This window comes from Carettochelys insculpta, chromosome 11 (assembly GCF_033958435.1).
Source record: "Carettochelys insculpta isolate YL-2023 chromosome 11, ASM3395843v1, whole genome shotgun sequence".
Classification (NCBI taxonomy): domain Eukaryota; kingdom Metazoa; phylum Chordata; order Testudines; family Carettochelyidae; genus Carettochelys; species Carettochelys insculpta.
The window spans coordinates 25,555,181-25,571,692 of record NC_134147.1 but is presented as its reverse complement, the minus strand read 5'-3'; the positions used below and the strand labels follow the sequence as shown (position 1 = coordinate 25,571,692).

General features: G+C 43.3%; 1 protein-coding gene across 3 annotated transcripts in view; it reads right to left on the bottom strand.

Annotated features, from left to right (window-relative positions):
- FLNB (filamin B) overlaps window positions 1-16,512 on the bottom strand; it is a 102,016-nt gene that overhangs the window by 49,566 nt on the left and 35,938 nt on the right. For all 3 annotated transcript variants that reach the window (XM_075005875.1, XM_075005873.1, XM_075005874.1), the window contains exons 2-10: window positions 14,546-14,794; window positions 13,387-13,484; window positions 11,927-12,074; window positions 11,337-11,455; window positions 9,132-9,209; window positions 5,722-5,884; window positions 3,790-3,987; window positions 1,786-1,923; window positions 327-453 (exon numbers count right to left, since the gene is read on the bottom strand). In XM_075005875.1, coding sequence (XP_074861976.1) covers window positions 327-453; window positions 1,786-1,923; window positions 3,790-3,987; window positions 5,722-5,884; window positions 9,132-9,209; window positions 11,337-11,455; window positions 11,927-12,074; window positions 13,387-13,484; window positions 14,546-14,794 — 1,318 coding nt within the window. The remainder of the gene's footprint in view (window positions 1-326; window positions 454-1,785; window positions 1,924-3,789; window positions 3,988-5,721; window positions 5,885-9,131; window positions 9,210-11,336; window positions 11,456-11,926; window positions 12,075-13,386; window positions 13,485-14,545; window positions 14,795-16,512) is intronic.

Genomic DNA, 16,512 nt, shown 5'->3' with positions numbered 1-16,512 from the left:
CTTGCTATTGAAGCAGTAAGTTAAATAACTAGACAGTGTCTGAGTCCTTCAGAGGTTCCAAGCTCTTCCTAAAGCCATACTGAAAGTTCAGTGAAAGCATCTCCCCTGTCCTATGCTGTTTAATACAGACTGTGGATCACAAGAGAGATCTGAAGAGACCAGAATCAGACCTGAGCAAGCTATGCTGGGCTTGGAGCAGGAATGAAGCTATGCACTAGAGCATCTAACCACCAATTTCTTGCCAGAGCTGCCAACACAAGTTTGACAGAGTGCACTCATGGTAGCATTGGTTCCTACCACATGATCTACTGAATGATACCACTTACCTCTTAGGGATGTTGTGTCCACCCCATAAAATAGTGACAGTGTATTTCCCTGGGCTAACTGGATAGTATTCAAATGTGTATATACTATCCAAAGATTCCTTTTGTTTCACATGTTCTTCCAAGCCCTCTGAAGGGGAAAAAAAAAAAAAAAAAAAAAAAAAAAAAGACAGCTCAGGATTACTCAGCTTCCAGTTAACACCTTAAGTTACTTAGGCACATTCATGTTCTAATATTTACTCAGCTTCTTGAAAATAAAGTTTCCACCAGCATGTGGCTAGGAAACCAAGGCCATTTTAACTGCCCTCTACAAAAGCAAGTTTTAAAGTTACTAGATTCAACAGGTTCTAGCATGTTTTGTCATAGGCAGACATGGACACACTGCAGACTAACATTTGTCAGACTGTGACTAGTTAAAGCAGGCCTACCACCAGCTTTCTGCAAGGTAAGTCTTTCAAGACATTGACATTTACCCTGGCAGATCTATTGCTTCTCTCTCCGGACCACATTAAGCCACAGGCAGTTGGAATACCCTTGTTTTTTGGAGATAGTGGTATGTAAGATAGTTAGCTATTTCCCCTGAGTGTTTACTTTAAACTAGGGCCATTTAAAATTACAAGTGAGCCAGCATCACTGGTCAGCTGTGCCAAATTAGGGTAGAAGACAATCCAGCTGTGTTCTTGTGTAGTTGAATAGGCTAGTTGCTTATCCACCTCTCCACATTAATATACTGAAGGTACAGGAAACTAGAGTTTTAAAAGTCAGCAATGGGAGAAGCAAGTTTGAGTTTAAGGCTGAAAACTCCTTTGTTTACAATGGTTACATATAGTTAAGCTATACCCTGAAACTTGACTTGAGCTCTAGAATTTGTTTGAGTGTTTATTCCTTTGAGCAACATCACAGCAGTTAGGTTACGAGTCATAATATTAGACAGGCACTTTCCTAATTGTGGCTTAAACCGATCACTAGCATTATGTTTTCAATTGGTGGATTGTGTGCGCTCAATATTAAGCTATAGGACAAAACCAGCCCAGTAGCTTCAGACCATGGAAGTTTATGGTAAAGCATCAGGACTCAGAGCCTCACTGAAAGTTCTTGTCTAACAAGCATTCTCCAGTAAGTGACTTCCCTGTGTCTCACTGAAAAATGATATCTTGCTGTAAGGCACAGACTGAAGTTAACATTTTCCAGCTTGCTATAGTAAAAGCACAGTGGATGTCACCTGAGGACAGACAATTTTAGTGTCAAGCCACATGAAGCCACTGAGAAGAGGCTAGCTTCATAGCTGTATCCATGAATGTGTTCTTTACATGTGGAAAGATGACATTAAAATGGGTTTCACTTGATTAAAAAGGAAGCCAAGTTATGGATATTGTTCAAAACTGACATTCCTTGAGTGGTCCACATTTGAGGTGGCCTCTCCTTCACAGCAGTACTGCAGACAACTTCAAACTTCACTTACTTGGTCCTTTTATGGATACATATATATCCCCACTCCCTGCTGCTTTAGTGTCAACCTTGAAGTCTGCAGTTTCTCTGATCCGGACACCTTTAGGTTGTAGACCTCTGCCACCGGCACGACAAGCACTTGGATTGCATGCTGCAAAGTGAATTAAGACATCAGTATAAATAAGGAGGAGAAGTCCTGCGTCATCTTAGATCAGATGTTTTTGGAGCAAAGACCCACCTTTGTGAGATGCAGGTTAGTACGACCTTTGGTTCTTAAGTACATGTAGCCTAGCCAAGATACTTTAAGTAGCTGCAGGTTGACTCAGGGGATACTTAGCTTTTGAATGTGAGAAGTTGGTGTCACACTAATTGAGGGGACCAGCATGAAATCCAGACAGCCATTCTGCATACAGCCCTTAGGCTTTTGATTACTACAGCATTAAGGTGCTTCCAAATGTTCTATGGTCATGTACCCTGAAGTCAGCTGTTTAGAGAATGGGAAGCTTTTGATTTGGAATATTAATTTATAACATGCTCAATTTAAAAAAAAAAAAAAAACACCACACACTACATACAACCTACCATTCCCAGTATACTTGCTTCTAAGTCATTTTTCCCCTATTGGGGCAAATTGCATGCAGTATATAAAATTTCATTTGGGAGTCTTACTTCTGTGCTAGTCCTTTTTTTTTTTTTTTTTTTTTTTTTTTTTTAAGGGGGCAGCTTGGCAGTATCTACAGTGAGTGCTGGATTCAACTAATAACCAGCACCTTGAAAGGCTGGAAATGGTAACCCCGCTTTGCTGCAAGTTCCTATGAACAGTGCAAGATAGCATATAGCAATGTTAAACCTGGGGCTGAACAATACCGCATTGTAGGATTTCATTTGGTATACAAGGCTACAGAAGCAGAGTGGGTGGCAGATTCTTAAACTTGAGTTTCCCTAAGTGTAGCTGCCCAAAGCCAAATGTTTTCCCAGCCATGAGCACAGTGTAAGTGGAAGCTTTTTACAAAGTTAAGCAACTATGAAAATTTGGCCTTCCATTAAATGATGTTCCAGCTATCTGTTAAGTCTTCAAACTTGGTAACATTCTAGAGACTTCACTCAGGATAATAGTTCCCTAGGTTAGTCCCAGCATGGACTTTATACTCTACATGTGCAATATTTATAGTGGAAGTGTAGCAGCAAACGCTTGCTGACAGCCTTGCAAGCAGTTCTTTTGGTTTCTTATGTCAACAGCTTGGAAATAGATAACTATATGACAGCTGGTATAACTGACTCTTAATCCAAGCTGTCAAACAAGATCTAAGCTCTAATCAGCCCAGCAACAAGCCCAAATTCAAGTAGGAAAATCCATGTGTCCTATGCAATTCAGTTAGTTAATTTGTGGTTAGGTAGCTTCACCAGCTTGATTTATTGCTAGACAAATCTTGCTGCTGTCAAAACTGATAAGTGATTCAGACTGCTTGCACCTTTTTGTTCTGCCAACAAAGCAAGGGAAAAAGCTGTTGATAGTCCAACAAGCTGCAAGCTCAAAGACTGCAAACAGTGAAGAAAGTAAGCATCCCCCTGCACTTCTTACCAACATAGCTTGCTCAACTAGGAAGCCATTAGCAGTGAAGTCCAAAATTCCACAAGTAGAGGGTACCTCAGGAGAAGTGAGTAGAGGTCAGAGCACAGAGGCAGGTGAGAAATGGAACAGAAAGCCAAGCGTCAGTTGAGCAAAAACAAAGTAAACAGTTGACAGAGCTGGAGAAAAAAAAGTTGCATTTAAATGGAATTTAAAGTCACCTCTTCAGAGGAAAGGTTGGTTCAAATTAAAGTCTATTGACAGTCTATTGCTTAGGGCCATGTTAAAGTGCAAGAATATTGAATTAAAAATGGACATGCAAGATTCTTTAATATTTGCAGCAGGAGACTGCCCTGCACAAAAGGATGTATGTATCCTTAAGTCTGAAACATGGACTGCTTAAATCTGGATTTACAGAAACTTTGGTGCAGCCATCTTAATACATACCTTCTCCAACAGAGACAATGCAAGGACTTTTTGGAATAGTCTCCCCAGCAAATGTCACTCTGACAGTATGTGGACCAGGCTGAGTAGGTCTGTAGGTGCAACGGTAGACTTGGTTCCCTTTGTCTTCCATCAGAATCTCCCCTATATTCTTTCCTTGAGGATCCTCCACTTCCACCTTAATATCTCCCACACCAGCACCTATACATAGCAAAACAAGCTTAGATCAGCCCTGAAGTCAGATGTTCCAAGTTTCCAGGTAAGTGAACAAGACAGATCCTTCCAAGCCTAAGTCTCCTAAAAACCAATTAAAGCATTGTTTTGGGTTGGCAGCTGTGTGTGAAGTAAGCAGTCCATAAGGAAGCCAGCATTTGAATATTTTGCTGTGGCCCAATTGTGCTAAGGTAAAGGTGCAAGCGATACATTAAATGATCTGGTATACAGATAGCAGCCTTGACTCAAAGAGCTGACCAGTTTGACCTTTGTGCCACTTCTCTTCAGGAATCATTTGAGTCATAGCAATTAAATCCTAGTTTACTTTCACCTTCTTTCCTCTCCTCCTTGTAGTCTTATGGCAGACAGACAGATCCTCTTTGTACTGTGTGAAAGCTTAGAGCTCCCTAAGCTGATGGAGCAGCAACTGGAGGCAGTCAGCCTCCAGTTAGCATTTAGAACAAATTACTCTAAAGCACTATACAAGCAGCTATTTAGACAAGCTGAACAGTTGTTTCTCTTCCCCATACAACCCTTTCACAAGTCAGAAAATTGCAGAAGCCATAGGCTGGAGAGCCACCTAATCCAACCTCTTCTTGGCCACACTGATCTGGATTTGGCCACAAACCCAGGTGTTATGCTACACTGCCAGGTGACAGGGGAACAGTCACATCTGTGTGAGGGCCATTGTAACAGACATGCAAGCTTGCTCCAACATTCACATTTGCATGGTCAAGGGGCATCAGGGCCAGAGGAAGGTTGAACAAACTGAGCTGACATGTTCCAAACTGATATGCAAATGGAAGTCCCACTCAAAGTTTTCAGGCAGCTGGTAGAGGATGGGTTTGTGCTCTGCCCAGACACTTCAAATAGCACCCTGTAACTGGCACAAGGGAATCCAATTCTCACACTTTCAAGTGAGTGCGAGTTCCCTGAAAATAACCAAGACAAGGAATTTCAAAAACTGGAACAACTTGGAGGAAAAAAGTTTCTCCATTCAGGATGAGTTAAGATTAAACCAACAGCCTAGTCTAAACAAGGGTTTTTTTTCTCTCTCTCACCACCACTTAACACCTGTTATTCAACCTTCTTGCATTGCTGATTGTTCCCAGCATCCAGGCATGTCTTTACAAGAAGCAGATTACTATTTTCCCCCAATTAGAAACAATGTTTCACTAGAGTAGCACAGCACTTCCCCAAACTAGACAGCTGCAGCCAATATTTTAAGAGCCTCAGGCAAAGAGTTTAATATATTAAAATCACTGGGTTGAAGTAATTGCCACATTTCATTTTACAGTCAAGTTCTGCATCAAGTTTACAGTACCTTAAATCAGTTTCATGTGGAATAGAGTATGTCCACAAAAACTCTAAGCAGCATATGGTCTAAGATAGTAACTTAGGAGTTTACTAGTAATTTTAGTGAGACAGGTTCTAGACGGAACTCTTGAACACCTTGTAGACAGGTGGATTCATTTGCTGAAGTTAGATACAAAAGATGCAAGCATGTGGCTTATTTATATTGACTGTAGCAGAGGGTTAATTGTCAGCTCCACTAGAAGAAAAATCCATTATAGCCCCATTTTAGCTATTACTGGATCAGGGTGGGGGGGGGGGGGAACCACACAAACAGGTCAGTACTGGCCCAAAAATAAGTCAAATGGGAAGTATAAGCTGCATAACTGCTATCCTCAGGATTGCTCGGCCTCATTTAAGCATGCTTACCTGCTGTATAAATGTCAAAATAGGTAGGTTTATTGGCAATGTTTCCTGTTGCCTCCAAGCCTGGTCCTTTTGCTGTTACTTTGCTAGCATCTCCCTGGGCTTTGTCAACATTCACATCAAATGGACTCTTTGAAATATGCTGGCCAGCAAATAGAACTGTAACCTAAGGGGAGGGAAAAGCCATTAGTACTGTGGGTGCATAAGAGGCCACCTTGCAATTGTGTTATGGCCTGGCAGAACTTCCCCCTTGGGTCACAAGGTCAATTTACTTGACCTCTTACAGTTTAAGGTTCAGTTAAGAACTGCTGTGGAAAGAAATTCCAATGTTAATTCCTCACTTTGTGTCAACTGGAGGTCCTATAACCACTTAACACCCTCTTAAAGATGGGAAATACTGCTCTCAGGTAGCCTTGTGCATCTGTAGAAAGGGTCTCAGTAAGAGTGGTATTCAACTTCTTGAAGTTCTACTGCTACCTGCAATAGTGTTTATAAAGCTACTGTGCTATGACAGAGGATGGGGCCCCATTTTACTTGGCACAATACTGACTGAATGCTACAGACCAGACTGCCTAACCAAATCTTAAACCGATTGTGGGAGAGGGATGGAAACGATCTTCGTTCTTCTAAGACGGGGTAGAAGGTTGAAAACTTATGCACTCCCATCTTGCAATTTGTCCACCAAGAACCAGACAGTAGTTGTGAGGATTATGTACACCCCACTGAGCTGAATACAGATCTAAAGACAAAGTTCAAGGAAAGGAAACTTCATCTAGTTTGCCTGAAAAATATGCACTGAGTGCCACATCTGCCTGCTAAGTCTGTGGTGCACACAGTCTGATGGCTTCAGCCATGTGCTCTGTCAGTCAGAATGAAGGAGAGTTGACTAGTGACCCCTGTGCGGTGTGATAGCAACACAACTCTCAAGATTCTGCCTCCTGCTATCCTCCAGAGAGCTTCCAGCACTTTGGGGGTGCAGGGAGAAGAGGATGAGAACTGAAGATTGAACTCTACTTCACTGTCTCTGGACCTGGCCCTACTTGGTTTACCAGCCCCAACAGTGACAAGGAGAACAAGACTGGACACAGCTGGAGGTTCAAGTCTGGTACAAAATTTAGAGATACTACATCAATTCTGGATCTAGATCTGCCTGCAGAGCTTGCAGGCATCTGAATAGCCCAGGTACTTCAGATGATCAATAGGATGAGGACTGTTTGAAGTCAAGAGGGAGACAAATGAGGGTGCAGACTGGAGAGCTGGAACTACAATGTCTGCAGGGTCAGCTCTCATACATTACTAGAAGAACAATTAGACTACAAATCCAGAATATAGGAGGCTATAGCGCCTACAGCTATTCAACTAAGGGTGGTTTTTGAAGGGGGGAATTGCAGGAGACCAGAATGATCCAAGTTTTGCTTCATCATTGTTACCACCACCACCCCCTGCCAACACACAAGATCTAGCTTGGACAGGGCAAAGGACTGGCCTCAACACTGGGCCCTCATAGTTGCCTGTATAAAAAAAAAAAAAGGAAGGTACTAGGACCCCAGGACTGAGATTATCAACCTTCTAGGGTGGCAGTTGGAGATTTTCCACTGCTTCAGCTTGGAAGTAGAGGATACTGGAGAATATGCATTTAATAGAAACCTTCAAGTCCTTTCAGCCATGTAAAACAAGGATCTGAAACAACTGCAGCCCTGGGGAGGTGGAAGAGCTGAATGTAGTTCATCTAAGTTTATTCTTGCCAGCCTCTTTCTGGGAGAGATCACAGTTCCACTGTAGTTACCCTGGCAGGCCTTAAGTCAGGGTGAGTCACTGTCCAGTCCTGGTACTAAAAGCTCATGGAGCAGCATGGATAAAAAAAGCCATGTTTTTAAAAGTTTGGATGAAAGACACTAAGTTTCACATTGAAAATATAAGTTTATACCCACTCAGTCTTCCCAAAGTTAAACTACTAGCTCTTGCTTGTTCCAAATTCCAGGCTTTCAGTTTCTCAGAAGACTGAGTAGTAACATGTTAGACTAACAAGCTGGATAGGGCTGTTTCTGTTCTGGGCTTAATTGGTAGTAGGCCACGGCCAAGCACAGCAGAGTAGCTTAAGACACTGTCTTATACCTGGGAAAGGACAGAGATAGCAGATAAAGTGTATTGACTAGAAAGAAGGGTGAGAGACGTTCAGTATCCACAGTTTTCTATATCTCCCCCCCCCCCCCCCCCCCCACACACACACACACCCCCCATGACTTCTGAGCATCAGAGAACTTAAATGGGAATATTTTGAAGACATTTGTTCCCTTGGTAAAAGTGGAGATGTGTAAATCGGTGCATGGATGAATTCAAAGAAAGCTGCTTGTTGGGAGAAAATGTGAATATGAATGAGTGGATCAACTGGTTACTAACTTAAATTTCACTTTTCCAATACATTGTTCAAGACTGTGCCAGTTACTTCAATGTGATTTGACAAGTAAGTTCCCAAACTGCTTGCTGTGTTGGGGGCGGGGGGAGGGGGAAGAGTCTCCTGGCTAATCCTTATGGCTTATTAGTTATTTGACCAGGCTTAGACTCCCTCAACTATACAATAGAGAAAGCTGCAGTAAGAAAAATCTAGAGTTGCCAGTTGCCACTGACCATCAAATTTACCTATATTACAAAATACATGCCCCTTATTTTGGCAACATAAGGGTCACAGACCATAATGGCAATGCCCTGTTTTACATCAACATAACTCAGCTTTTCCAAGTCACTTCTGCAGAGCACAAGCAGACTTGACATTACGGCAGAGAATAGCAGATAAGCCCAGCAGCACAGAAGAAGTGACTGTAGATTGAACCACTCCAGTCCTGGTACCCTTGGGACCGGACTGGTGCCAAACCATAGGTCATTGTTTAGCAGCATTACCAAAAATACTTCCATGGCTTACTGGGCTCTTGGATGTTTAGGAGTAAATTAGAGCTAAAGAACAGAACACAGAGCCATGACTAGTGGCTGTAAAACTTAATGGTACCATAAGAAAACTTGGCCACACTCATAAGTGGTCATCCAGCTAACAGTGTGATTTTAGGATGACAGATGTTGCCGGACTATGTAGAGTGCTGATTAGAGAGGTTCAACCTCTCCTTTCCCCATCCCTTGGAGAGCAGTGATATACTAACCTTTTGATCTGCAGGTTCCATTTTCTTTGCATACCACATTAAAATAAGAGTACTGATGGCAAGGCTGTATCTCACACCCCTCCCCAAGCAAAGGCTGGGGAAAGGATGAACCTACTTACTTGGGCAAAGGCAAAGAATAGCCCATTAGTCCCATACTGTGGAAACTCAAATCAGTAAATATGCAAGTTTAAGATGGCCATATAGAGTGGCATAACAAGCCCACTGAGCATTCTGCACACCACAATCTTCTAGCTCACATACCTTGTGAGGGCCAGTAACTTTTGGCACATATTCTACAGAGTAGGTTTTGTTCTTGTCATTGTCTGGTGTCACTTTTGCCTAGAAAAAAAACATTTGTCCCAGAAATGTTAGTAGTCCCCACTTGACTAGCTGCTAAATTAAGACTTCTCACAAAAACAGACATTAAAGTTTCAACAGATGAATTTGATGCTGAAACTGGGTTTGTTATATTAGGACTCCAACAATGTTCGATATAGTTACCATAGCTAGCAGTACACCTGCTGTCACTGGCTCTCCAATATTGGTATAAAGCCAGTCATTTCTAGGTATGTGTGACTACAGTACAAGCTTGTGACCAATTCTGTGGACTAACAACTATACTGGAGGCTGACCAACATCTTTAACTAGTATTAAGTTTAACTCAGTTTGCTTGTCTCAAATGTGTTAAGTCAAATGTTTGATTGACCAAAGTAGCCATTAGTCACAGTATATTAGATTCCTATAATAGAACCAGCATTTGTTCCTATAATAGAACCAAAATTGTTCTAGTGTACTAAGTAATTGGCAGCAGATATTCTATAGCTTTAGCTATTGTTCTTACAGAATGATTAGAGCCATACTGATTTAGTTATATTTGATGAAGACACACTGTCATTTGCAAGTTTCTTTTGCTTGGTCAAATTCAGTTCCCTAAAAGAATGCATGGCATACTAGAACTGGAAGGGACCTCAAGAGGTTATCAAATCCAGTCGCCTGCCCTCATGGTAGGACCAGACACTATCACCCATGATGGAGATTCTATTCTCTCCCTAGGCAATTTATTCCAGTGTTGTATCACCCTGACAGTTAGGCAGTCCCCACCCCCACCCCAATATCCAACCTAGAACTCCCTTGCTGTAATTTAAACCCAATTCACTACAACATTTGCATTGCTGAAGTTGTTTCAGTTATTGTTCCCCCATAGCAAGAGTGTGACATATCAGGAGAAAGGCTCTGAACCTGATAGCTACAGTAGTCTGGGTACTCTTCAAATGTTTTCTTGCTATTAAGATATTACTGTTTCCCCTAAAGTTGTGAAGATTTCAGAATTACTGCCAGAGGTCAGACTGCCCACAGTAGTTGTGCCAATGGATCTTAATTAAGGAGCACATGTTGGATGCCAAGGTGACCATCCATCCTGTTTTCACCAGGACAGTCCCATATTTTAGGCAGGCATCCTGCTTTTTGTTTATAAACAAAAGCAAGTGGCCCTCTATATTTGCTCCCCCTACTAAGCTCCCCCCTTCCCCAAGTCAGGGCAGCTGCAGGTAAAAACCAAACCAGGAGCTGGCTGGACAGTGTGTCCTGACTGGACAGTAGAAGCAGCAGCAGGAGAGGGAGCCAGAGGCCCTGCCACAGAGGTATGGCAGGGTAGCATGGTTTTGTCCATGCCCCTGCTTTAAGATTTTAAGGAGGACCTGGTGCCCCAGCAGTTCTGGGTAACCCCTCCATGGGGCAGCTGCCCCTGCAGCCAGGGAGACAGCCCAATCCCCACACAGCCTCCCACCCCATGCCCACCCCTCCCCCCGGCCAGTTGATCAGCCACCTCCACAGCTAGGAGGCTTCTGCAGCCAGGGAGCATCCCTGTAGCATTCCTGGTGGGAACAAGTGCATTCTGGGGAAGGTGGAGGGGGGGCTGCCCTGCAACTAGGGAACTCCAATGGGACAGCAGCCCTGTTCTAGTGCCCCATGTCATGGGGCAGCCAGGGAGCTGTATTTGCTTGACAACTGCAGAGCCCCCCTCCACCCTGGTGACCCTTGTTTGGCATAGTAGAATATGGTCACCCTATTGGGTGGCTTATTTTGGATTCATGTTACAGCTTGAGGATTTTTCAGAAACACCCTCTCCCTTGCAATATCTGCATCCTGAATACCACTGCAGACTTCAATCCACCTTTGTTCATAGTCAAAGCTTTAGAATAGAAAGAGGAACAGGACAGACTGACAATCGGAACTGTATTTGTTCATGTCCCACCTGATCAGCTGTAACTGAAGGACAAAAATAATAAGTTTAAAAAGAACCATGTACATCAATTTAATTAAATAGTCAGTTGGCATGTTTGCCTTTTAATTAATGCACAATAGAATATGAATAAAATACAGTTTACCAAATGACTACACAGAGAGTAATTAAGCTAGAGATTTTCCCTTACCACTTTTCATGCAAAATAGATTTAGCATACAAACCTCTTCTCTGTTTCCCTCTGGATCATCTATGAAGACCATTACATCTCCCTGCCCAGCACTGATAGTGTCTACTGTAAAGACAGCTGGTTGCTTCACCATGTTTCCATGTGGCTCAACTCCTGTAATAGGATGACATGAAATGGCAAACTTGCCTTGTTGTTTGCCAACTAAGGTTTTTCCACAACCAGTTCTGATGAACCCTGGGGGCGGGGGGGGGGGGGGGGAAGGACACACCCCCTCCCCATAGCTTCCTAGGCATGCTTGTTTAGTGAGAGACTACTGGAATTAATTATACATAACTGTCACAGCTTAGGAGTACCTGCACCTGTGTTTTTCCCTTATTGGTCCTAGACTTAATACTTCCAGCTTTTCAATCGAACTGCACCTCCCTCCCTTCTGAATGGCATATTCCCAGACTGCAAAAGTCTAAACAAGCCAACCTTATTCTTAACTAGGAATGCTTTTGGAGCTGTCTCCCCACATTTGGGCTTAGACCTACTGTAGGCAATACAAGCAGCAGCTTTCTTCCCCTTACAGGTCAACCTACTGTCAAGTAAATACCCTGCATGAGCAAGTGTGTTATTCCTTACCTCTGCCATAAGCTCTTGCTTTCTTTGGATTCAGCTTAGGTTTTAGAGGAGCTCCCGGTTTGAGCTTGGCTTTGGGAAACTGTGACAGGTAAGTCATTACGGAGTGCTCATCCACATTAGGGTGAATAATTTCCTCAGGAGTAATCACCTGGAAGATGTGCAGGTTAGAATGGTAGACCATATATACCTCAACCATTTATATTCCCAAGAGCATTACAACTCAGATCCATGGGAATTCCATAAATTTCAATCATGCCCTTTACATAGGAGTTTTAGGCTCACTGGAAGGTTTAATACAAAATTGAGTTTTGATTATTTAAAGCAGTATCATGGGCTGAGTTAGTAGCAAAGTAGTCTGCAAAGCTAGTCCTCTAGTTTTAGAGCAACTGAAATCACCATCTTAGCAACAATTCTCAAGTGCATTACTTCCAAGCCAGAGACCAGTTATCCTCCTAGGAAACCATGGGGATATTCCTTGAGGATGGTAGATTAAGAACAGCAGAAGTGAAACTGACATTTGCAAGAGCAGTAATGCTGTCATGTCCATCATTAAGTGTTCAGTTTGTTCTAGAGTACTGAACAGTCACTGCTCAGAGATTCAATGTACTTTTCTGGTTATACTATTAGCATAAATCTGGTTTTAGAGCCCCTGGCTCCTGTTTAAGGTCATTGCAAGAGAACGATTAATAGAAGTAGCTATGTAGGTGGCAGATTGAAATGCATTGAACAAGGTCCTTGGATTTAAGCTAGTACACTTAGGTTTAGAAAGAAAGGCGTACTTCCACCCATGCAAAGAATACCCAGCCATAGCTTTAGAACCAAGTTGGAAATATTTGAAAAAGACTGCATGGAGGAGGAGTTCTAGATATGCATTCCTCTTGAAATTCATCTTTAATCAAATCTGCTGTAACACTTGACCTGACTTCCTCCAGTTAAGAGCCCAAGTCACTTCTACTGTTCTTTCACAGACTACAGAACAGTTGGAAATGGGAAAATAACCAGAAATAGAAGTCTCAAGGTTACAACAGGCACATCAAGGGGAAAACTCTTCAGTAAGAGCAGGGTGAACACACCACTAGTTGCTTGCTCTCCTCCATAAAAAAAGTTAACTACCCACATCCCTGCTGCAGTTATAGCCACCAAGCCTCCAGTGTAGGCCACAATGTCAAAAGAAGGCTCTCTCCTGTTAATAGTCACTGCTTCTTGGGGAAGAGCAGGTGAGGTCTGCATGAAGCTCTGCAAACTACTGGACAGGTGGACAAGCTTTCAGTCAAAACAGGGATTCACACTGCTAACAGAACTGCAGATTCCTAGCTCTACACACCAAAGACTTCTGTAGGGGGGAGAAGTGAAAGGCTCAAATCTCAACAAGCAGTGGCTGTCAGAACTAGATTAGTGAAAACACTGACTCAGGTTTGATTTTAGTATTCATCTGGCTGTTGCTGCTTTGCTTGCCTTACCTGTGGCACACCCAGCCAGTCATCTGCTTGCTGCATGGCTTCACGAGCATTATCAACTGGTTTCTGAGGGTCCCAGGTCTCCCAATCAGGGCAGAGACCTGAGAATAAATTAGGTTAAACATTCAGAATTTCACACTGACAGTTGCTAGAAGAATTGAGACTGCTACATGCAACACTGCTTATTCCAGGTAGTGACTTTCCAAACGTGTGCATACGCAGTCTAGAAACACTGGCTCTCAAGACAAATAAATAAGTCTCACCATATAGTGAATGCTTTTCCCTTTCAGATTAGAATACTTGTTTCCTCAGAATTCCAGAGCTATGCTTTCTTTGGGTGCAGCCACCATACTGCCACAGAATTGATTTGTCACTCATTTGACTGCCAAGGGTCTGCACTGCAGGATATTAGTCAAGTTGTTTTCAAACACCAAGTACTTTCAAGCTCTTCTCCGAGCAGAGGCCAGACAGGAAAGACTTTCCCTTTTTGCTCACTAGAGACGTATGACTGGTTCAGAGAGTCATCTGATGGGAGGTTTTTAGATTTAGCTTAAAGAATGAGCTACCTTCCTATGCTTTATATCCAAGAGATACAATGACTTAGTCCTAATGCTATGTGGAATCTCGTGTGGAGAGGACTTATTTTCCGAGTACAGGTTCTCGTAATGGTGCATAGCCAGAGTCGCACTAGGTTAACTCAAAATGCTGCTCACGAGGGCATTGTTTCACAACAGGAGGTACTTGAGATGCTCTCCACTCCTCCCAGTCATGTCTTAATTGAAGACAAATACACAAAAGCAATTTAGGAGTCTGAGTGCACAGCCTCCTGGAATTCCTGCATTCTGCTGCCTATGTGTTTTGAAAGCCTTTGTGTGACCTTCTGTTCTCTAAAGTTGAACTGAACATGAGAATTTAAGTTTTCAGTTTGGGAATCCATGCTTGCTCCTTAGCCCCCTCATGCTGAGCCAGTAGGTTTAAGGAGAACTCAAGCAGCTGCTGAAGTAAGCTAAAAACTACACCTTTAGCTAGTCATTTAAAGCTTGCTTCCGGCTATTGTTTTGTAGCCCTTTCATAAAAAGCAGCCTGAAGTCTGATCTTGAGAGAGAGTTTGTCTTAGCACCAATGAGTGCTGCCACAAGTATGGTTTACAAAGATTGCTTACCTGGAGCACAGCTATCAACTAGGGCACCCAATGCTTTGCCATCCTGCCAGTTTTGATTGAAGTTTGTGATTGGCAAGTAAGGAATTTTGTTCTGAATCCATCCCAGTAGTCTCTGCTTAGGAGTCTGTTTCTTGGCATCATCATCTCCTTCATCCTCCCATACAGGCATGGAGATGGAATAGTGGAGGATAAGGGTCCATACTAGGCCAAGAATGAGTTTTAAGTTCCCATCAACAATTGCTTTGCTATCTGCAAGACAGGAGACAAAATTTGGTTAGGCCATGTTGCATTGATAAAGGAAAGATCTCAGACTGACACTGCTATCAAGCATGCACAGGAATTACCAGACTAATTCACTCAGTCCAGTGCCCTCTACCTGATCCTCTGACCAGTACCTGTTGCTTTGAGTAGTAAAAACCCTGCTGAATGCAGTTCAGGAAGAACCTGCTCTGAAGGAAGAGTCCTTATGACCTGGAGCACATATGAACAAGAATGGATATGACCCAGAAAGTTAGAAACTCCTCTTGATGCCTAAGCTTTTGGCCTCAGGTCTCTGGGTAGCAGGTTTCTTTAGGTAATTATGTCTTCACAGTATTCTCCTTTACCTTAGTTCAAGGTGTGTTGCCTTTAAGTTTTATGGTCCCCTTTTATGTAGGGGGTGAACCACTGGCTGGGGCCCTGGGATTTTCAAATGCTATTTGTTCTGCAGGTAGATTTCTTACGTTGCAGGACAAGCCCCTTGAGCAGAGTTTTAAGAGAAAAGACACCATAGCTAGGAAAGAGCGTTTTAAATGCTTATGGTATCTGTACAGTTGTATGAGTCATGGCTGGCCTACATTGCTCAAGTCAGGTTCATGGAGCTCAGGTTAAGACACTAAAATAGCAGCATAGATGTCTGGGCTCAGGCTCTGCAATGGTTTAAAGACTGATTTTAGGATCCATTTAGAGTAGCATTACAGCGGAAACCCTGTGCAGACATTTGTCTCGAGACAATCCATATCAAAAGCCAGGTTTCTGGAGGCAAGTCTACAAGAAGCAAATGCAGAATGCACACCAAAAGCAGTTTGATGGTCATGGTTTCATGGTGTATCAGCTCACTCTGCATCTACCATGGCTGGATATACCTGATGTTAAGTTAGTTGTATCTAAAGACCAACTTTAAACCAAGGAGGCAGCCAAAGCAGAGCACATCCTCTGTACTCTGCATGGCCCAGCCATGAAGTACTTCCACAGCCTATGGCAGAGCTGGCATCTGGTGCCAAGCAGCCAGCAGCCCCTGGTGCAAATCAGGTCAGTCTGGCAAAGCTACCAGGTTACTGAACGCAAGGCTCAGGAGGTCTGTCATTGTCAGACATAGCCATAGCTCCCTACCCACAGAGAAGCAATTCTACAGCTATTGAGACTCCCACAGCTGATGTTTGAGTGCTAGAGACTAGCTGCCCGGTCCCCAGAACTGGCCAATGACAGTGCTGCCCAGCCCCGGGCAGCACTCAGACCTGTGATGGGCAGCCTGGAGTTCAAAAGGGCCACATGCTGCCCAATGGGGTTCCATGTGTGGTCCATAGGACATTTTGCATACTGTAGCCCATGCACAGTGTTAGTCTGCTGGATTTCATCCTCCCCCCAATACCAGGGGAGGGTGCAGGAGTGTTTTGGGTCTGGAAGGAAGGAGTCAGAAGCAGGGTACAGGTGAGGAGTCCACAGATGGTAGGAGCAGGGCAAGGGGGAAGGTGAGGTCTGGGAGGGAGGGTGCAGGATGTGGAGGTGAAGGGTGCAGAGGAATTGCTTGTGAGTGAACAGATTTTGGCAAAGACCCTCATTCTGTCTCATAACAGCCATTGGGCCAGAGAGAACAAGTAACTTGCTACATGACTTTGGGTGTTGCCTTCAAGCCCCTGCACCACTAACTATTCAATATTGAACGAACAGAACAGCCACACCAAAAACATCCCAAAGGAGAACAGCTA